The sequence below is a fragment of the Prionailurus bengalensis genome, chromosome E4 (assembly GCF_016509475.1).
Source record: "Prionailurus bengalensis isolate Pbe53 chromosome E4, Fcat_Pben_1.1_paternal_pri, whole genome shotgun sequence".
Lineage (NCBI taxonomy): Eukaryota > Metazoa > Chordata > Mammalia > Carnivora > Felidae > Prionailurus > Prionailurus bengalensis.
This window is the reverse complement of record NC_057360.1, coordinates 41896555-41918126: the sequence shown is the minus strand read 5'-3', so window position 1 is coordinate 41918126 and position 21572 is coordinate 41896555. Positions and strand designations below refer to the sequence as shown.

At 48.7% G+C, this 21572-nt stretch overlaps 1 protein-coding gene across 10 annotated transcripts in view; it reads right to left on the bottom strand.

Annotated features, from left to right (window-relative positions):
- Positions 1-780: 780 nt before the first annotated feature.
- Positions 781-21572, bottom strand: part of ATP2B4 (ATPase plasma membrane Ca2+ transporting 4) — a 98625-nt gene continuing 77833 nt past the window's right edge. For 5 of the 10 annotated variants that reach the window (XM_043567965.1, XM_043567968.1, XM_043567974.1 and 2 more), the window contains 6 exons: positions 18999-19190; positions 18313-18526; positions 17277-17488; positions 16165-16272; positions 13809-13985; positions 781-5485 (listed from right to left, as the gene is read on the bottom strand). In XM_043567965.1, coding sequence (XP_043423900.1) covers positions 5171-5485; positions 13809-13985; positions 16165-16272; positions 17277-17488; positions 18313-18526; positions 18999-19190 — 1218 coding nt within the window. In that variant the 3' untranslated portion in view covers positions 781-5170. Of the gene's footprint in view, positions 5486-10367; positions 10549-13808; positions 13986-16164; positions 16273-17276; positions 17489-18312; positions 18527-18998; positions 19191-21572 lie in introns of all 10 variants that reach the window. The other 5 variants (XM_043567969.1, XM_043567972.1, XM_043567975.1 and 2 more) reach the window with 4 other exon arrangements.

Genomic DNA, 21572 nt, shown 5'->3' with positions numbered 1-21572 from the left:
TACTCGTTTTTTTTTTTCTCCCCAGCCCGTTTTAAAGACCCGAAACAGGCAGGGCGCCTGTGTCTATGGAGGGCAACCGGGGACAGGCAGAGAAGAAGGGACAAGACTTCTCATTACAGAAGCCAGCTTCATTCAGGGCTGGCTCCTCCTTTCAGAAGCAGCCTGTTCAAACAGCCAGGAGAGTTTGGGCTGTCCTTCCCTATCATACTTTCCCTAAAGGACCCTGGGGAGCCGACAAAGTCCTTTCCTCTCTTTGATGTTTCCAGAGAGAGCTGTGGAACTTGATTGGGCGCCTGGATGAAAGGCGCAGGGAGTTAGGAGTTCTGAAATACTGAAGCTCAGAGCCCAAGTGAGCTGCCAGGGAGCTGTTTTGGCCCAAACGTGGGGCCTAATCAGTCATGCTAGAGACTCACCGAACGGAACGGGACAATTAGCAGAACAGAACAGAAACCCTGGGAAGGGAGGGACTGGAGAACCCGAGGCAAGGTAGGCAAAAAAGTGCTAATATCAGGGGAATGAATTTTTCCAAAGGGCATTTCATTAAAAAAAAAAAAAAAAAAAAGATAAAGGCAAAGAAAAAAAGAAAGGACTGCCACGTCGGACTCTTAATCCTTCCAAATCTCCTTTCTCAAAAGCTCTAGCTTTGCAGCGCCACCAGTGACAAGCTGAGCTCCGGGCTTGCACGGATGGGGTTCCTGATGTGACGGTGCCAGGTTCCCCTTCCCACGGACCCCCCGTGACACGACCCCCCCCAGCGGAGACACATTGAGGACAGCGCAGTTACAGGTGGGCATGGGTTTTTATTTTCAGTGCACGGCAGTACTGATTCTCATCAGCAACAAGCTTTATTGGTTCCAAAAAATATATATATATATCCCTTTTTCTCCCCCGTCTTTTAAAACTCCTCTTCTTCCCGTCTCAGTGGACAGCATATTTGAATTTCAGATTTGCCGGTTTACGGCATTTTTTTTTTTTTCCTTTAAGAACCATATAAATACATGCAAAACGTTGTACAGAGAGCTTCAATAATATCGGAACGCAAACACAGATCGGGTGCACTGTTCGGCTGAACTGCGAATTATGGTAACACACACTGGGGCGCACACTGCTGCTTGGCTGTCGCCATGTTTGTTGATGGCATGCAGACCACACTAGTCAATCTTATGTTTTGTTTGGTTTTCTTTTTTATACAAAAATACCAGTGCTTGTTATACTAATTACTGAAAAAAAGAAGAAGAACAGAAAAAAAGAGACGAAGAAACTCAAAGTTCCTATCTGCGTGCTGATCGGAAAAGAACAACGTAGATAGATTTGTTGGCACATATATATGGCATATTCGCATATGGCATATATACATATGGGGAGCAAATCTGAACCAAAGGCCAGTTCGGTCACTGGGAGCTCACTTCCCTCCGTCTCTCCTCGTCAAGAGGAAAGGGGACAGCAGGCCTAACAGCGGGGCTGGGAAGGCAGAGCACTGGCACTGAGCTAAACGGAAGGGCGTCTGATCTATTCTGAGGAAAAGGCTGGAATGGCTTCAGAATAGCAGGCATTTACAAGTGCCTCATCCCCACCGCTGCAGCGGGTGGTCCCTAGATACGGAAGGTGAGGAAGTGTGCACTTTGTGATGGCGTCCCAGGCTGCTTCAATCGTTAGGCAAAAGAAAGCAGGAAAGAAAGGAGGTGAGGCATTTAGAGGTTGCAGGACACATGCGAGCTTGCCACACCCCCCCCCCCCCCACCGGGTTTTCGGCAGCGAGGTCAACGCTCAGATATAACGGTGCAAACTCTCCCCTCTGACGTTCAAGTGGAAGAAGAAACCTAGACCCTAAAGAACCCGCAAGCGTCAGAAGGATTGCTCGGTGGTCTAACACCTTTAGGGATGGGGGAGTCACTTCAGAGGGCACCTATGGGAAGGACCTAGCCCCAAGATTACCACCCGGGATTAGAACCAGCCTTTGTTTTTTCCACTTAGAAATCTATCCCCCGTCTAATATATTGCACACAACATTTCTATGGGAGGGGAAGTCCCAAATCAGATCCTTGCACAAAGACTCATTAAGGGAAAACTCCTGGGACAACAGGAGGTGAAAGAACCATAAAAAATGCAACCCCCAAATCAGAGCATCCTTGCAGCCCGAGAGATATTCGTGTTGTGGGTACCACTCTGCCAGCCACCCATCAAGAAACAAAATTCAACCAAGGCCCCTGATCTTAATTCACCAGTCGCTGAAAAGCCTGGCACCCATCTGCGTGGGGGACATACCCTCATTTGCTGCTGGCTATCCCTTCTTGCTGGATGCTTTCCTTCCCATTCACAGTCTACTGCCCATTTTTCTAGGTTCATCTAGGATAGTAATTTCCCCTTCTCCCCATCAGACCCTTTTCAGATCTAAAGCACCAGATTGGGGGAAAGCTTTAGTAACTTGTGCCATATTGACTCACTGCCAGTTGGATCACTAAAACTGAATAGAAAAAAAACTTATATAAAAAACATATGCACATAAACACTTAAACTTACTCAATTCCATATCAACAAAATTTATATTAAAAAAGTCTAGAACCCAACACATTTTTTTTTTCCCTAAGTATAAAGATGGCTGTTTGGAGAAAGGAAGTACGGTGCATTGGTTTTCAAACCAATTACAAATATACTAAGTCACCTGTCATGTCAAACAGCTGGTTATATGCTCCCTTCCACAGGGTAACATGACAGCACTTAATTTCGAATCCTTTAAACAAAATACATATGGCTGACTCAAAAATATCAGTTTCTGATCTAAAGAAAACTATATTTTTTGCATAATATTTCTCTATTTTTTTTTTCTCTCCTACCACGGAAACTAGAATACACACAAAAACCATTGAGCTTAAACGAGTAGACACAAGCTCTCAAGAGTAACCTGTCAGGCACCATGAGAGTCTTTTGGGAGCAGGAATGGTAAAACAGCCTCCAAAGTTTGTTATTGGCTTGTTTCTCAAACTGATCTGAGGTAATAAAAGACTTGACAGAACGAAATCTTCCAATGTACTTAATAAATATGTATGTGCACACCTAACACCTTGGGTGAGCTGTTTTGTCCCCACGGGAGTATTTAAGACAGAGAAAAGATTGCTGAAGCACGTGACCCTTATAAAACCCAAATCAAATTTGGTGGGTTGCGTAGGAGTGGGGATGGGTAGGGGGTATTGTTTCCTTGCTCTTTCTACCTCGGACGGCTCGGACGGAAGGGGTAAGGGAGGAGGGATCCAGAAGAGAAGGCCAGAGAGCATAGGTTCAGGCCACCTTCCCGTCACAAGGGGACATTTGGCAGTTCATAAGAGACTCGAGCCCTACTCCCTACTCCCATCACTCTTGAAAGAGGGGGACAGGCCTCATTTATTTAATGGGAACCGGTAGACATGAGCTAATAATCCCTGCACAGAGGAGCTGATGTCCACATCAGCAGGGATAAAAATGAAGCTCCTGCAAACGTGGCTCCACCTTGTCCCATTAAGGAACACTTAAAAAAAAAAAAATCTCCTGGCAAAGTCCCCAACTCCTGAGAGGCAGGGAGGAAGGGGATGCTTTGGGCAGTGTTCAGGGAGAGAAGGCACAGGGCTTTGCAGTCGAGCACATTCTGGGGAGGGCCTTGAGTGGGTCATGTGGGAGAAAGGGAGAGAGGAAGGAGAGAATTGCAGGGTGGGTCTTTTGCTCCTTCAAGTCAGCAAAATGTCACTGGAGTCCACTTGGGATGTGTATTTTCAAAAGCAGAATATTTGAGAAAGGTTGGGACCTGTTCAGAGACCAGACGAGTTAGGGGCCACGAAAGAGCAGAACAAGGAAGATGAAGGGTATGTCAAAGCTGGTACTTGGGCACCTAACCTCAGTCAGAGTGTCTGGTTTTCTCGGACGAAGGGTTTCTCTGATCCTGTTAGGATGGCCCTTTGGCCTCTCCCAAGGCTTCTCAGTACTCACTTCCCCAACAATCAGGTCCTGTCCTAGAAGAGCCTTGGCAGAAGGCCTTGAAAGCGGTAGTGGTCAACCCAAGGAGGATTGCACAAGAGTTGGCTTTGATGGTCTGTCTTGTCCTAGAACTGCTAGCTGTTGGTCCTCAATATCCAAGTCCACTTAGGAGGCAGGGCTGGTCTCAATTAATTCCTTTGCTACCACTTTGGGAATAGGAGAACAATCAGGCTTATGGTAAAAATTGCATACCAAACATATGAAAGCTTCATGGTCAAGGCTGAGCTCCCTGGCACTTAGAAATGATACACACCTGACAAGATGGCAGTTTAGAAGTGGAAGGTAACCTGACAACAACAGAAACACATTCTTACCAGCTCTCAATTGCTTCAAAAGGATCTTATTAGCAGAGAAACCTTTCCTCCTCTGAGACTAAGCCAAGGGTTCCACTGGGGCCAGAAGGGAGAATGGCCAAAGTTGACTCAATTCAGCCATGTCCTTTCCAATTTCTCAATCATCATGACAAAAAAAAAAAAAAAAAAAAGAAAGAAAGAAAGAAAAAAGAAAAAGAAAAAAGAGAAAAGAAAAAGAAAAAGAAAAAAAGGGGGGAAAAAAAAAAGAAAGAGTGAAAGTAAGGAAGACAATGGTCACAAAAAACCAAAAGAACCTTGGGGAGGTTTGACTAGAAGGGCAGAAAGAGCTAGAGGGCTTTAGGTGTAAGGTTTGAAAATGGGAAAGTCATTTTAAAAACAACCACTCTATAAGATGATTCTATACATTCCATTCCTATCTCAACACATTTCGTTTGGGGATATTTTCTCTCTCTGAACCCTCAACCTCGCTTATAAATGGCACAGACTCATAGGGTAAAATCCAGAAGTCAGGAGTTGATGACATATGTATACATACTGGGAAGAGTCTGGGTTGGGGTAGATGCCAAGAGGATTGTCATCATTTCTTTACACATGACAACTGATACACCCAAGGGGTAGATTCTACCATTCATTACCTGCCTGGGGTTTGACTGGGTCCTGCTACAAACCCCAACTCAAGTTTAAGTTGAAATCCTTGTTGGTCTGTACTCTTGCCTCTTCATGGTCAGGTGGGGGTTCACACATACTTGGGAGCAGCTGACATGACAGTGAAAAGTCCCATCGTCACCTTAGAGATGGGACAGATGAGAAAGGAAATGGGGAAAGCGGGGACGGGAGCCAGAGAATGAAGTTCAAACTGATGTCTCCAGGCTGTGTAGAGGGCTGTCCGCATGGGAGGCAACGATGTGCACTTGGCTGCAGTCCACCGCATTGTTGTTCTTGTTGGCATATGGGGTGACCTCACCATCCAACAGGAGCACCCTAGTCCCAGCCTTAGGAGCCTGTTCGAGATCTTCCTCCTCATGCTCATCCAGGAGTGGTGTTCGTGGCACCTCCTCATCTATGGCGAATTCAGGGTGGGTCATGAAGTTGTGGATGGAGTTTTGGTTCTTGGGTTTCTGAATGCTTTCGTGGAGGGAACTATGGAACGCTTTGACCACTTTGATCTATACCAGGGGAAGGAAAAGGAGGACGAGAAAACACGAAGGTGAGAATTGGCCAGTAGAACAAAGAACTGGTGGTTGGAGGAGAGAAACAAAACCCAAACTACAAGACACTACTGCTCAACAATCAAAATCAAACACATAAGAAATCACGGAACACCAGGAACATCAACTTCCAAGCACGGGGTTGGGGTGGGGTGAGTGATGGCAAACAACTGAATATTTCAAAAGCTGCGTTAAAAAAAAAAAGAAAGAAAGAAAGAAAGAAAGAAAGAAAGAAAGAAAAAAAAAAAGGTAGAGAACCCAAAGCAAAGTTAGCGTTCCCAAACAATCCATTCTTCAAACGAAACAGAAAACAAAGATTCATTAGTTCTTCTGGATGGAAGGCAAGGGCATTGGAACTAGGTGCAAATTAATAGCCAAACTTAAAAGATGCTTCAGACACGTGGCTTTCTGTGTTGAGGCCAAACATTTTGCGAATGTGGAACGGAAACATCACACACCGACATTTAGTTATCTGCTTAAACCCCTTAAAGAGCCAAACACATACAGGATATACTTTGGGTGATAAGTGGCCATGGATACCGTGCAGCAAGGCAGACAAAACAATCTTCGTTTGTGTTGGCAGCATGCAAGAAACTGAGACTCTCCAGCTTAATAGTTGCTCTGTCAGGGAACATGCATACGCTTATATCCTGCCACCTCAACCATGTCCCCCTTCCCCCAAAGAAAGCGGAACTCCACCGTTCAGGCCCTCCCCTGGCAGATGGGGAGGAAATACAGGTATCAGAAGATGCCTTCCTTCTGACTACTGACAGAAGAGGTGGCCTGCGTGATTCAAATGCGTGTCGTGTCTCTGACGCACAGCACCTGTGCCGGGCCTTGTGGCTCTGTCCAGCTGTTTGTAAGTTGGAAGAGGAGCACGATCGTAGGCGGAGAAGGGAGAGGGTGGGACCAGGAGAGAAGGCACCCAACCCGGGAGGCCGTGCTACAGACAATTTGTAGTTTTAACGGGCAGAGGGAACCGCACTGTCCTAGAAGGGTCAAGGTCTTTTTTTGCGCCTTGTCCACAGGCACTAGCCCTTTTGGCGGCCTGCTTTTCTTCAACGTTTATTTATTTTGGGGACAGAGAGAGACAGAGCATGAACGGGGGAGGGGCAGAGGGAGAGGGAGACACAGAATCGGAAACAGGCTCCAGGCTCCGAGCCATCAGCCCAGAGCCCGACGCGGGGCTCGAACTCACGGACCGCGAGATCGTGACCTGGCTGAAGTCGGACGCTTAACCGACTGCGCCACCCAGGCGCCCCCGGCCTGCTTTTCTGAACCGTAGGCCTCTCTCAAGTATGGCTTAGAACCTGGGTTAGTAGAACTGGGGTAGGGGCAGGAGGTTGGATCCCGAGAGGTTGGCGGGAGAGGCTGGGGGGGAAGAGACGGTGGTGGTAGGGCAGTTTTAGTTGTCGGGAGGTGGCTGATTCTAGTCTCGTCCAAAAATTGTTTCATCAGAAAAGAAATGGGGGCAACGCGGGAGAAACTGCTGTGTGGGGGAGGGGCAGGGCGAGGAATGATGAATGTCGGCGTAAGGCACCTCTTCCACCCCTCTGCTGTCGCAGCAGAGAATGTGTCCCTGGAGAAGAGGCAAGAATGTGCACACAGCGGAGACACAAAGAGTCAGGCCGTGCTTTCGGTCATTGTACAGAACCTTTAAGACGAATGCGCCAGGAGGATCCGCTAACGTTGTGTCTTTGCCAGCCGAGGCTTTCCTCCACCCCACAACAGCACGGCAGGACCCACCCGGGACTGAGGGTGCTCAGAGCTTAGAAGGCAAAGGACTCTCTGCCCCTGGGTCGGATCCGCTCAGCGCTTCCGCCAAGAAGAAGCAAGGAACCTGGGCACACGTTCACCACACTGAACGGAAAGTAAGGACCTACTTTTCCACCCTGCTAGGACTTTTAGTGACCATCTGACGGGTGAATTTTACCTGTCATGTGCTCTTTGCTCCAGATCTAGGTCAGATCGGATGGAACAGAGGCTCAAGAGGTGGGTTCAAAGCCATGTCACCCCCCTGTAGGAGTGATGGCATGGCCCACGCTTTCCACCTGCTCTTGAGATTTCAAAGTGTTTAACAAGTGTTGCCGAAGAACAGGTACCTTTATACCACCAGTTGCTTCTCTTCAATATCAGTGATTTTCAAACTTCCTGCTCCTATTTTTTTTTTTTTAAGCCACTGAACACTTAATGAAAACAACTCTGTGTGAAGTCCAATACAGAAAACAGATTTTTAAAAACGGGGGTTGGAGTCAGGGTCTGGAGCCCTGTTTTCTGGCTTTTCCTCTCACCTGTTGGGGTGATCAATAACATTGTTACAGGTAAACAGTAAGGGAAATAAAAGTGAATTGGAATGGGTAGATGGAAAAATAGGGATGATTTCTTCTTTGGGGGAGCAAGGAACAGTCATCCGGCTACACTGCAGGGCTTCTAGAATCTAAAGGGAAACCAGCATCCTGCATAAAGAGCTCAAAGGAAGAGGGGTCCGGGAGCTAGGTGGCACCATCTAGTGGCCTGGTGGCAGAGAGAAGGGAGAAGGGTGCCAGAATGCTCCTCGGCTCCAGCACTGGCCTCAGAGAGTATGTAACACAATCACACAGATACATCATCACCAATCCACCCCAAGCAGAGGTGGGATCCTCCTTTCTTGATGTCTGGTGCGTGAGCCGTGTAGGGGGAACAAGACATAGCTGGTGAAGAGGGTGCTGTGAAAGCCACTGACACTCTCCCCTCGGCCAATCAGCCCTTCCTTCCCCAGTTTTCATCTCTCGAAACCGCTGGGAAATGACACCTCTGTGGCCCCGGTCCTATGGGCGGAGTCACAGATTGAAGGGTAACTCTTTCTCATGTCTTAGGAGTCCCAACCAGGCTGGACTTTCCATTAGGTATGAGGGCTAAGGGCCACTCTCTGGAGCTCTATGAAGGGGCAGATGAAGACTCCATTTCTTCAGCTATATTCGACAGTTTTCTGTTCCCTTTTCAGAAACCAGGGGAAGAGAAGGGAGTAGGGCTTTCCTATAGAGGGAGATCTTAAAGATTTATCTACAGAAAGTTAGATAAATAACTGAATTCACTTAGAGATCTGGAATGGGGAAGGGGGTCTTCAAATGCGTGACTATTTCTTCTGGGACGGCCAAGTAAGAAGGCACAGCTGGAGAAAGAGCAGGCGTGGCTGTGTCTCTTGACTGATTTTCTATCTTTGAGGGTGTGGACCACACCTTCTACCCAATGGGCTCTGTCTTCTGCTTAGTCTCTTTCTACCTTCACATCACAGGGACATCCGCCACTAACCCTTCCTAAAAGAAGGGCATAATTGAAAAAGAACAGATGCTAGTTAGAAGGACAGGGAAAAACTAGATGAAAAATGGAAAAAAGAGAGGAATGTGGAAGGACCAGAGAGAGAAGGGTAGGACTTCTTTTGTTCTTTGACTGCTTTGGGGCCTAGGAAATATGTATCTATAGAAGTATGTATCTGTGGAAAACCCCACCTCCTATATGTCACCCCAGAACCCTTAGAGTTGGCTGAAAAGACAACAAATAATCTAAGTCTGGTCAACCTGCACAGGTCACAACCACGTGAACCATAGACAATGCAACTGTTCTTTCTTTACCTCTCTGTTCCAGGGTTTGGGGTGGGGGGGAGGTTGGAAGTGGGGGAGAAAGAGATAAATAAAACACTCAACTATCTGAAGCTCACAATAAACTTCACACACAGAGACTCCTTCCCCGCCAAGTACCTTAACAGCACTATCAGCAAAGAGCCTCCTCTCACCTCTCTGTGTCCCACTGGGGGAAGGTAAAGTGACCAGGAACAGGAAGGCAAAAGCATTAGCAAGAATCCAGTAATCTACCGAAGGGAACACCAGATCTTAGGTTAAACACTGGCAGCATTCCAATTGACAGTCTGGCTGCGAAAGGGGTTCCCAAAACCTTATACGCACAATAAAACGCGGAGGGCTGGCTACGGCCGACACAATCAAACTAGAGGAAAGGAAAAGCAAACAAAAACAAAACAAAGCAAAAGCTGCTCTTCAGAGATTCCTTAAAAAAAAAAAAAGTTGGAGTGAAGAAAAACATGTTATGTTGACCTTTCCCTATACATTTCTCCTGCCCACATGTGAATTCAATTGGTTTAAAGTCCCCGCAAAGTGAAACCTTAGGGACACTTAGCCCTGTGCATGTGAACTGAACACCTTCTTTTCTTCACACTCAGCGACTCTATGCCAGTATGACCAGCTCACGACAGAGAGGTAGCCTAAGGGACCGACTTCAACACTGGCTCAATTATGACAGATCTACTGGTAAGAAAACCCCATGGGAACGTAGCTCTCTTCATACTCACTTTCAGGAGATCTGAAACTTGCCCCCAAATGAGGCGAGTGCAGGGTTTTCATTGGCCTAAGCTCACATCTAACCTTAGGAGATAAGGTTTAGATTCCAAGGAGCAGGAGGAGAGGAGAGGAACAACATATCCAAACAAAGCAGAACAAACAAACAAAAAACTAAAGTAAAGCAAAACAAACCAACACAAAACTCCAGGAAGAAACGAGCAATGCAGAGGAACAATCAGAAAATAGGATTATTGCCTTTAAAATGGCTATGGTTTAATAGTTTTTCAACACTAAAAACAAGTAAATAAATAAAAGGGCACACAGCCTGGTTTGGGAGTGGGATTTCTGTCCCATTTTTCTTCCCTTAAGTCAAAGATCAAAGGGAAAAACCCAAAGGAAAAGATAACCACGGTTGGTTAAAGTGGATGCCACGGTTGGTTAAAGTGGATGCCACGTGCTCTCTTGTGGTCATTTTAGCAAATCATGCATCATAATAGACTGTCACTCACTGCCCAGAGTAGGAGGTGGAACAGCAGCAGGAACAGAAGTGGTGGGGGGAGATCTGACTGGCGCAACTGTTACATAGGATGAGCTAGGAACATGTTTTACATCAAGGTGTTGACCCATGGTCTGTCGCTTTAGGACTCCCTTAAAAGAGGCTCCCGTCTGGAATGTGTTAATTACGTCGATCTGCAAAGAATCAGAGAGTGAGACAGCTTTGCTCCACAGTCAGAGAGGGGTGAAGAAAGAGGCAGGGGGTGGGGGTCCTGGAGGGTCAGGGAAGGGGGGTGGAAAGTGCTGGGAAAAGGGGACAGGAGCCGGGGGAAAAAGAGCGACATTCCCTCAGACACAAAGCAAGAGTGAGGAGAAGGGGGAAAACCGTTATTTGCATATTACACTTCATTTAAGGAACAATTTGCCGTGGAGTCCAAATACCCAGCCAGAATCCAGTCTTCTCTTCCCTTTTAGCCTATGAAGGACATTTTAGGTGTGTGGGTGTCCAAATGTATCTAAAATGTAAAGGTACTTCTCCACCCCATGACTCCTGGCAGATAGTGACAGCTTATTCACTGTGCTGACCTGTCCTCTGAAAAAATAAGGCATGGAATTTAAGACACGAGGCAAAGCATAGATTACTGAATTTTGAGGCTCTGGAACCTCTGAATCAATGAAATCGACGACCTGTTTTTGCAGGTTTTGCAGGAATCTAACTCCTGTGTTTAAAGCAAAAACAGAGGCACGGAGTAGCCCACACACAGGTGGCCGGGGTGGAAAGCCTCCCAGGCCACGACGGCTGGGCTCACCTGCTTCTGGGTTTCTTCTCTGGGACACCCTCTCCCGGGGCTGAAACGGACAGAGCCCCTGAGAAGGGAGCTGAGGAATCCAGCGGCCAGGCTCTTGAGGGAGAATGTTACTAGCTGCGGTCACACACTGGAGATACATGTCTGACAGATGTCTGACAATGACTCAGTAGCCAGATCCAGGGAGGGGGAGGAAGCTGGCCGGTGGTGGTTAGTGGCTACAAGTCTAACCCACACAAGTGGCCTCCGGTGTTCTGTGTGCTACTTCTCAGAGACAGAGGTGAATTCATGCCATTTGGTTTCCGGCAACGGTCTTGGTCTGGGGCCTGGGGCAGACCTCCCGTCCTTACCCCTGACCCCGAGGTGACAAGGAACAAATCAAAAAGAATTCCTTTCTCCTTCAGGATCTGGTTGAATCATCTCAAAAATGCCCACAGGCTTAATACCAAGGGCTGGTTCCATTTATGTGACTTCATTTCCCCAGGTGGGAAGGTGGGAGGGCAGGCACCTTGCCCCCTATGAGTCCGACCGTTCTTCTTATTTTTAAAGCTTCCCGAGAAGCCGTGAAATGTTTAGGGCGTGTTTCTGGATTCAGACCAAAGCTTGAGCTAAACTATCATCCCTTCATCACCTTATATAGTGTTCAGTTCCAGGGGACTGAGGAGCCCAATCCCGTGGTAGGAAAGGGTTTGCACGTGGGGAGGACAGAGCTACGGTGCACACTCCTTCCTTAGTGCCTGTTAGTGTTACAAAGTCCCAACCTCCACAGTGAAAGTGGATCCCAGGGTTACCTTCCCAAGAGTCTAGCCCTTAAGTTTCCCAAGCTTCGGCTCTCTAGTGCTTTTGGGTCTCCCTAAACTAAAGGGACCAGGATGGGACAACAGCTGGGCAACACCTGTCATCCCCCACGTGTGCCAATGAGAATGACAATGAGGACCAACAATCAGATGGCGAGGGTTTCGCTAGAGCCCTGCTGAGGCTGACCGGCTGATGCCAGGAGAGAGCGTCAGGTGTCTGTGACTCAGGTGAGCACAGCCAGGCCCATTTGCTTATAGGGGTCAGGTGCACACCGCCAATGGCACGGATTTGGTCATGGTGGCATCTTCGAGGGTTGCCTTTGCTGCCTAGGCTTTCATGCCATTCTGGCCCAGCTGCCTCAGGCCCCCACAGGGAGAGGCAGTTTCCTAAAAGCTATGCAGGCTGGGAACCGAGAGGTATAGAGTTGAGGGAATGGAAATCGGTAGTGGAGGGGAAGGAAGATCCATGATTCTCAGCCCCCCAGGACAGAAGTCTGGCAAGGGGCCAGGAGACGCTGGAACGAGGGAATCCTGGCTAAGAAAAAAAAATCACATAGGAGGAGGCAGTGACCCTGAAGGAGAGAAAAGCAGACAGGTTATTTTGAAAGGAGCAGACCTGAAGGAAAGCACCGGGCCTTAGAGACAGGAGCCAGTGGCCTGGAAGGGCGGGGGGGGGGGGGTGGGGGGTGGGGGTGGGGGGGGTTTGGCAGGTCCCGTGGGAATTTCCCTCTTTGGGAGGAGGAGCGTGAGGGAGGAGCCCCCATGTTTCCCTACCTAGCTCTTGCTTCCCTTCCTTCCCATCTCCTTCATTGTCTCGTCTGTGGGAGACAGGTTCCCAGCATATTCAGTTGTGAAGGTTCATTTGATCTCTCTTCCCTATGCACTAAGGAGGTGGGCTTGACTAGGGAACTTTCTAAACCATCTGCGAGGCTAATTTTAGAGAGTGAACTTGTTTCTGGGCTCTCCAGCCAACCAGCAGAGAGGAACAGGCCTGCTCTCTGGGGGTGGGAAATCTCAGGACTAGGACAATAGAGGCATATGGAGCAAGGACAGGGCGAGAGATAGGATGACCGGCCTAGACCAGCTCGCTCACCCAGGAGAAGGTGGGTTACAGTTGCTTCGTGGAAAGGGAGGGAACAAAAAGTTGCTGTAGGGCTTCATAGGCGGGGGGCTCAAGCAGCATCGAGGCCATTTTACAAATTTCGAGAAGGGAAAAGGTTTGGGGAAATTATAGCTTCTTCCTTCTTGGGAAGCAAGTCTGAATCCTGCAAAAGATGCTTCGGCAGTGAAAGACTGTTGTCATTTATACACACTTAGCCACCAGATTCCCCACCATGGCCTTAAAGTTTGAGTGGGGAAGAGGATGAGTTTCTTTGACCAGGATCCCTCTGGAGAACAGCTACATTATCCTAACAGCAGCTCGAGGATGTGCGTGCAGCGTATGCTGGAGGTGCTGGCTGAGAGCTATGGTCTAACTCCTTCCTCCTCAAGGGTGGGGAAGGACTCTGAACGTCTCCCACCTTGAAGTGAGGTCTGGTGCTTGCAAGAGACCTTACACGGGAAGCTTGCCGGCCCAACGGGAGGGTGGCAAAGTGGGGTTTAGAGCCAACCTGAAGCTAAAGGACTATGCTACCAGTTGGTGTCCCGTGCTCTAGGCCCTCTGACTATGGAGCCCCCGCAGCAGCTGCTGCCCGATCTGTCCTGAAGCAAGGGAGCCCGGGCTGTCCAGCAGCAGTGAGCCTTAGGGAGGGAAGAGATGTCGGCTACCAAGAACAGCTGCTGCCCTCCCAACACCTCCCAACCTGGAGACATTTCTTCTCCTGGAGGGAGGACAGGCCACTAGGGAGAGTACCTGAGTCTGGATGCGGTTCAGGCCCCGGAACCAGAGGATCTGGCCTCGGCGCAGCTCCATCTCTGCATGGTCAATCTCATCCAGCCCCTCCGCGTCCTTGGTGATCTCCTCTTTCGTGGTGCCATGCCCGGCCTCCTTCAGGAACTTCAGGGATTGCGTAGGTATCGAGGAGATTATCTGAGAACAGGTGCAGCAAAAGGGGAGACATCACAATCAGGGCGGGAGAGCTGTCACTCAGCTTGCACGGTCAGGCCCCCGGGTAGGTCAGTCTTCACCCTATCACCCATGGTGGGGAGGTAGGCGGTGCCTACCAACTGGCGGACCATCACGAAGGCCTTCTGTATTTGTGGACATACAAAGGAGAACTTCCATTCTAGTATCTGACCAGCCAGCTGCCTGGTTACTTGTAGATTTCATTCTCCTTCTGTCTCAGTTCTTCCTTTCCATTTTGCCATGGATCTTTTAAGGGAAGTAGAACTGTAATGCATGATACAGAGTAGGAAGGGACAGAGACCAGACCAGGGGGAAGACAAGTCTGGGGACAGGACGGTCACACTGCATGTGTATGGACGAAGAGAAGCGTGCAGGAAGGGAATGACCCTCTTCTAGTTACCACGGGCAAAGTAATTCCTGTGTATGACACGGGGGTGAGAAGCTACTAGAGGTTTTCTTGGGCTTGGGATGAGGGAGTGGGTGGGACAGGCCAAGGAGGGAGGGACAGAGGAGTATTACCAGAAGACATGGGGCAGTGGGTTGGGCTTGCAATTCAAAATAAACCACACAGGAAGCTCAATCACTCCTCTTCCACAGACAGACGAGGAGCAGACAGGGTTTGGAGGAGACGGGGACTGTATGAGCGTTCCGATGCAGAGTCAAGTATTTTGAAATAGGAAGAAGGCCAAAGTGCAACTTTCGGATGACTGGAAGGAGCTCCGTGGTGCAGAAGGGAGGCCATTATCCGGCACCAAGGTTATGTGGCCACACGTGAGACCAGACGCAGACGGGAGTTTCAGATAGTCAGTGAAACAAGCGGGCTTCACCCAAGTATAAAAGGGACCCCCTGATCAATAAACACCGGCAGACAGACGGGGTGGAAGGACTTGTGTTAGGAACTGGGATAGCAATTAATCAGGGAGGCACCTCGGGGATATGAAAGAAGCAACTAGCAGGTTTATGGGGGAAGGCCTGCGGTCCCAGGGAAGGATCTCTGGGGCCACTTAGAGCAAAGCCACCAAGGGGGCCAGATGCCAGTCAGTAGAGAGTGGGGGTCTGCAAAGCAGAGCTTAGCCCGGGTCAGAGACGGGGATGAGGGGGATGCACACGGTGGTCATAGGGAAGGAACAAAACTTAACCAGACGTGATGATATTGTTATGATATTAACAGCTCACTCTTACTGGGTACTTATGGGTCCTGGACATTGTTGTAAGTCATTGGCTGATCAACAACGATGAACAGTGATCCTATTATCTTAAGTTGAGGAAACTGAGGCACAGAGTGGGTAAGACACTTGCTCGAAGTGATTCAGTTTGTAGAAGGGAGATGGGGATTCAAACCCGGGTGGCCGGTACCAGAATCTATGCTCTGAACTGTGTGATCTGCTTCTCTAGAGACCTTGCGAGTCTGGATTTATCTTAGATGAGGGTCAGGCATGCAACCCAGATGAGGTCGGGGTGAAAAACAGGATGCTGGGGAGCCCTTAACTATGTCCGCACAGTGGGGCGCCTGGGTGGCTCAGTCAGTTAAGCGTCCGACTTTGGCTCAGGTCATGATCTCAACAGTTGGTGGGCTCAAGCCCCGTGTCGGGCTCTGTGCTGACAGCTCAGAGCTGGAGCCTGTTTCAGATTTGGTGTCTCCCTCTTTCTCTCTGCTCCTCCCCCACTCACACCCTGTCTCTCTCAAAAGTAAACATTAAAAACAACAACAACAACAACAACAACAACAACCAGACAAAAACTGTGTCAGCACAACAGCTCACAGCCAGACTGTGGCTTCATCAGAATAAAGACTCCTGCTTGGTAAACTCCTCTGCTGCTAAGACCCTCAATTTCTTTTTTTTTTCTTCTTAGCAAAATCCCATTGACAATTTCCACTCCCATCTCAGAGAAGCTAAGGGACGTGCCTGTCTCTAGGCATGGTTAGAGAAGAGATCCGAAGCCTCCGAAGGGGTGGGCACTGATCAGTCCCCTCTGGGATCCTGTAAGATGGGAAGATCTTGAAAGCTGTGGGTAGGGAGGGGTGGGAAGGAGAAGATGACGGGGACGATCTGGGAGTCCCCGCGGTGCGTGTTCCATCTCCTCTAGAGGAAGGGGCGTCGCCGGCTATGCGGACCCACGCGGCGACCCTGCCGGTACTCACCTGGCCCCACAGCAGTTCTCCGATGCCAATGAAGAGACACCAAAACCACTGAGACAGGGTGAGCTTCGTGCAACTGAAGGGTTTACCCCCGAATTCCACAATGAGAATCTAGAACCGAGACAGAGGCAGCCTACCGTCAGGTTGATGGGTAACAGGTAGCTTAGCTGTCCAGCCAAGGCCGTCATGGCCACATCAACCCCTGCCCCGTGATCCCTGTGGTGCAAGGCCTGATCGGCCTGTTGGAGAAGGAGAAGGAAGGAAACCAGAAGGGGAGAAGGGAAGAGAGACACAGTCTTTATAGAGACCCTGATGGAGGGGCAGATATCGTTACTATGACTATTATTAAGGGACGAGCTGGCGATCCAGGGGGGCTGGGGTCTTCTTGTGACTAAAGCCAGTGGGTGACAAAGAGAAGGCAAAGGGATGGAGAGGGGGAATTGAGGAGGGGGGCAAATAAGGGAGATACCTGCTGGGGGAGACTCAGGAGCCCTTTGTCATAGGGCCAGCTCATGGTCTCCTGTATCTGCAGATGTTTTAGTCTACCTCTGACTAGGGCAAGGAGGAAGGAACCCAATCCTTTTACCACCAGGGCAACTGTGCCCTTGACCCCAGTTTTACAAGGGGAGCCTAAGTCAGGCTTATTGTCAACTGCATGTGAACCACGTACTTCTCTTTCTCTGTGAATTGCACAGCATTTTCTGCCACGAGCCCCTCGTGAACAAAGGGGCGGGGACAAGGGGAGACCCCGTACAGCACGTATTTGCACCTTTCACGCGTGCTGGCAGGAGGCATGGAAAGGACCTAGGAGAGTGGCCCTCTCTTTGGTCACTTTGTGAAATTTCTGTGTTTTAGAAAGGTAAGCAAAGGATCCCACAAGTCTTATTTGATTGGCTACCAACACGTTGCCTTGCCCTGGAGCACCTGACCCAGCAGGCTCCAGTTCTAGAGCCATGTGCAAATGGAAGCCACCTGGGAATCCGAAAGTGTTCAATCTACAGCCCGAGTGCCCATCATTCCCTCATGTCTTCTCCTGCGTACTGAGGGAATCCTGTTCCCAGCTTCTGGCCTTTGCCATCCCAGACCTCCTACCCCAACTCCAGCTGGAGGCTCACCTGGCTGATGAACGTGCCCAAGACCACACAGCAGAAGATGAGGTTGCGGAAGATGCCTGCAAAGACATTCCTCTCTCCGTGGATCTTGCGGGAGTTGATTTCGTTGAAGAGCTGCATCAGCACAAAGGTGTTGAAAATAATGGTGTAGTGTTGGCTGGGTGGGGAATGTAGAGGCGCCTTCCTCCCGCTATCGATGTCGAAGAATTTCTCACCTAGTGGGGAAGAAGGAAGCATTAGTGGGTGAAGTATGAGCTCCACGAGGGCTCAGGTTGAGTCAGAACACGCTGGCATGGCCAGACTGCTTGCTGACGGCCGGTGTCCGTTCTAATAGGTTAGTATCTGAGCTACACTAGTTATCAAATACTTCTAAGTGTTAGTTCTCATCTCAACGCATCTGACCCTCTTTCTCAGTTTGCTCCATCGATTTCGACTTCTTACAGTGCAGCGTGGTGGTAAAACTGTGGACCAGGGTCAGGGCAGACACAGGTTTGACCTTAGTACCATTATTTATTCATTATGTGACCTGAGCTTCGGTTTTTATAATCTATAAAAAAAAAAAAGCTATAGAAAGCCACCCTTGTGAAATTCTTTTTCTTTTTTTTAATTTTTTTTTTTTTAACATTTATTTATTATTGAGAGACAGAGAGAGACAGAGCATGAGCAGGGGAGGGGCAGAGAGAAGAGGGGACACAGAGCCTGAAGCAGGCTCCAGGCTCCGAGCTGTCAGCGCAGAGCCCGACGCGGGGCTCGAACTCACACACCGCGAGATCATGACCTGAGCCGAAGTCAGACGCTCAACCGACTGAGCCTCCCGGGCACCCCCACCCTTGTGAAACTCTTGAGAGGGGTACATCAAATAGCATAATGTGCCAGGTAGTGGGAAGAGAGGACACACTCAGTACACGCAGCTGTTATCACTCCCAGTCTTGTGCTCAGTGTGCACCATTGCTACCTTCTTTCCCCAGGCCATTCTCTGCCCCCATCTCCATTTAGCCCTCCGACCCTTCCCCCAGCCCCAGCCTCACCCTCGGCTCACCGGCAAAGACAAGGAAAAAGATGACAGTGAGCTGATAGACTGCGTGGCCCAAGATGTTCTTCATCATAGTACGTGAGATCAGAGGCTTATTGCGGCCATAGGGGCGACGCTTCAACAGAGACTCCGTAGGAGGCTCGGTGGCCAGGGCCAAGGAGGCAAAAGTGTCCATGATTAGGTTAACCCACAACATCTGCACGGCTTTCAGTGGGGAATCCTGGTGGGAAGAAGAACCAGTCCTTTTAGCTTTCCTTGGAAAACACCCCCTACCTCCCTCCTCAGCCTCACCTTTGCCCCTGCAATGGCCTAGCTCCCACTATCCACCCAGACTTTGGATCTGGCCATTTCTTAGCTGAGTGACCTTGAGAAAGTTACTTAACCTCTTTGGGCCTTGGTTTCCTCACCTGTAAAATGGAGAGAACACCCACTTCCCAAGATTGCTTTTGAAGAAGAGAGATAACACATAGGAGTACCCATCACAGCGACTGACAAGGATGTGCTAATTAATGGTAGATGAGTTACCATCCTTCCACACGGGCAGATGGAGACTCAGCAGAGCTAACTTCTGCCCCAACACCACCGGGGAAACTCTTGTCCGTAATCCTCAGTAGACAGTACCCCGCCTCCTGCGTTCCCCAGCCCCGCCTCACCTCTCCCATCTCGCCCACCCCGCACTCCGCTCCTTTCACCTGAGTGATACAGGCTCCGGTGAAGGCCACAATCACGGCCACCACGTTGACAGTGAGCTGGAACTGCAGAAACTTGGAGATGCTGTCATAGACGTTTCGCCCCCACATCACTGCCTTCACAATGCTGGTGAAGTTGTCGTCTGTTAGGATGATGTCTGATGCCTCCTTTGCCACATCGGTGCCTGCGATACCCTGAGGAAGAAAGGGAAGGAGAACAGTGAGAAACTGGCTAAAGCAGAGCTTATCTACGTTCTGGACCAGGGCTGCAGTTCGTGACCTCCAAGAAGCTTCTGGACCAGGCAGAAACGCCAGAGGGCGCACTTGCCTTGCTACTAACCCAGCCGGCGTATTTTGAGTTCTCGCTTCCAAAGATCAAGGGAAAATGTGACGTTGTCAGTCCACAGAAAACAGGGCTGGGGTCTGATGCCGCCGTGTTACTCCTGAACCCAGGCTGGAAATGACAGTTATCTTTTGATATTCCTTTCTCCCTTCTCTCCTACTCCCCCACCTTAGAAATGAAGGAAAGGATAGGAAACATGTCCTATCTATTCTACCTCCAAATTCATACATTTCTTTCTTTCTTTTTTTTTTTTAAAGATTTTATTAAAAAAAAAATTTTTTTTTCAACGTTTATTTATTTTTGGGACAGAGAGAGACAGAGCATGAACGGGGGAGGGGCAGAGAGAGAGGGAGACACAGCATCGGAAACAGGCTCCAGGCTCCGAGCCATCAGCCCAGAGCCCGACGCGGGGCTCGAACTCACCGACCGCGAGATCGTGACCTGGCTGAAGTCGGACGCTTAACCGACTGCGCCACCCAGGCGCCCCGAAAGATTTTATTTTTAGGTCATTGCTACCCTCAACGTGGGGCTCGAACTCACAACCTTGAGATTAAGAGTCGCAAGCTCCACTGACTGAGCCAGCCAGGTGCCCCTAAATCCTTATACTTCGTTTGCTGCTGCTAGTATCTCACTCAAGTCCTTGTCCCTCCCCCCGCCCCCCACCTCTAAGTCACCTTACTTTTTTTTCCAGGAGGAGTAGTCTGGCAGCACAGTTCAGATGTCCTATCCTTGTTCAAAATTCTGTTCCTGGGGAACCACTAAAGGTTTCTGAAGAGACATTATCAATGGTTGAAAGCTGTGCTTTTAGAAACAGTAACTCTTCTAGACTGACAGTCAAAGCCCTCAACAGGTGAACTCAGGTGGATTCATTCTCCAGCCTACTCCTATCTAATCTTTCTGCTCAAAACCCACTGGTTTATTCACCGTTCTCTGAATCTTTTATTCACTTCTTGAATATAGACTTCTACTTACACCATTTCCTTAAACCTGGAACATCCTCCTTCCTCATCCATTTAAATCTCATCGGTTGTCAATGGCCCTTGCCATTAAGCCCTACTTGCTTTGCAAAACCATCCCTTACACCACCAGCCCATACTTCTATCCCAAGTCTTGCAAATCCTACAATCCACAGAGGAGTGTATTCATTAACTGGGCTTCCAGTAGTAGATGATTTTGTTCTCTTTACCGGGTAACAATATATTCCCTTTCGGATTGCAATAAACAAACACCTGTCATAGACTATACCAGTCAGTTTCCCCATCAGAAAGTTCTCTAATAAATCCACACAATGCCATAACATGCGCTGTAAAAAGGGGGAGGAAGAGGAAGGAGGACTCTATGTACTTACTACTATGGAATAATCTCCAGGTTACATGAAGTGAAAAAGCAACACGAAAGAAAGAGTGTATGGTGTGTAAATAGATAAGCATAGATAGTAGTACAGATAATATCACTCAGCTAAGAGAATGGGATACAAACATAGTACGTGTTTGATTATGTTTTAAAGGAGCAAACAAAGGATACACCAGAAACAAGAGAAGTAAGTTACTTAGGGTTAAGAGGGGAGGAAACGGGGTGGAGGGGAGCAGAAGCTGCATTTCTTGGTGTAGACCTTGTTTTGTATATTTGACCTGAGAACTAGAGAACTACTTTATATGAGTATAAAACGAAATTAAGTTTAAAAAGCAATTTCCAAAAGGCAAAGCAACACGATATAAATGAACTGGCATAACCAGTTGGTAGCACAACTATACAAAGGAAAACTGTTCCAGGGGCGCCTGGGTGGCTCAGTCGGTTAAGCGTCCGACTTCGGCTCAGGTCATGATCTCGCGGTCCGTGGGTTCGAGCCCCGCGTGGGGCTCTGTGCTGACCGCTCAGAGCCTGGAGCCTCTTCAGATTCTGTGTCTTTCTCTCTCTCTCTGCCCCTCCCCCGCTCACACTCTGTCTCTCTCTGTCTCTCAAAAATAAATAAACATTAAAAAAAAAATTTAAAAAAAAGTTCCAAACAACAGTTTGAAAGACATAGCCCCTTGATGGCGGAACCTGGTAGAATATACCTCCAGGATAAAAAAAGAACTGTAAGAAAGATCTTGAACTGTTTGTAGTAGAGTAATTGTATTATTATTGCTCTTTTGAGACTATCACCTATATTTTAGGGAAAAGCAAATTATGATTATGTTAATGACATTAGGATCGGAATTTTCAGCTTAAGAGATATAAATATAAAATCAAGG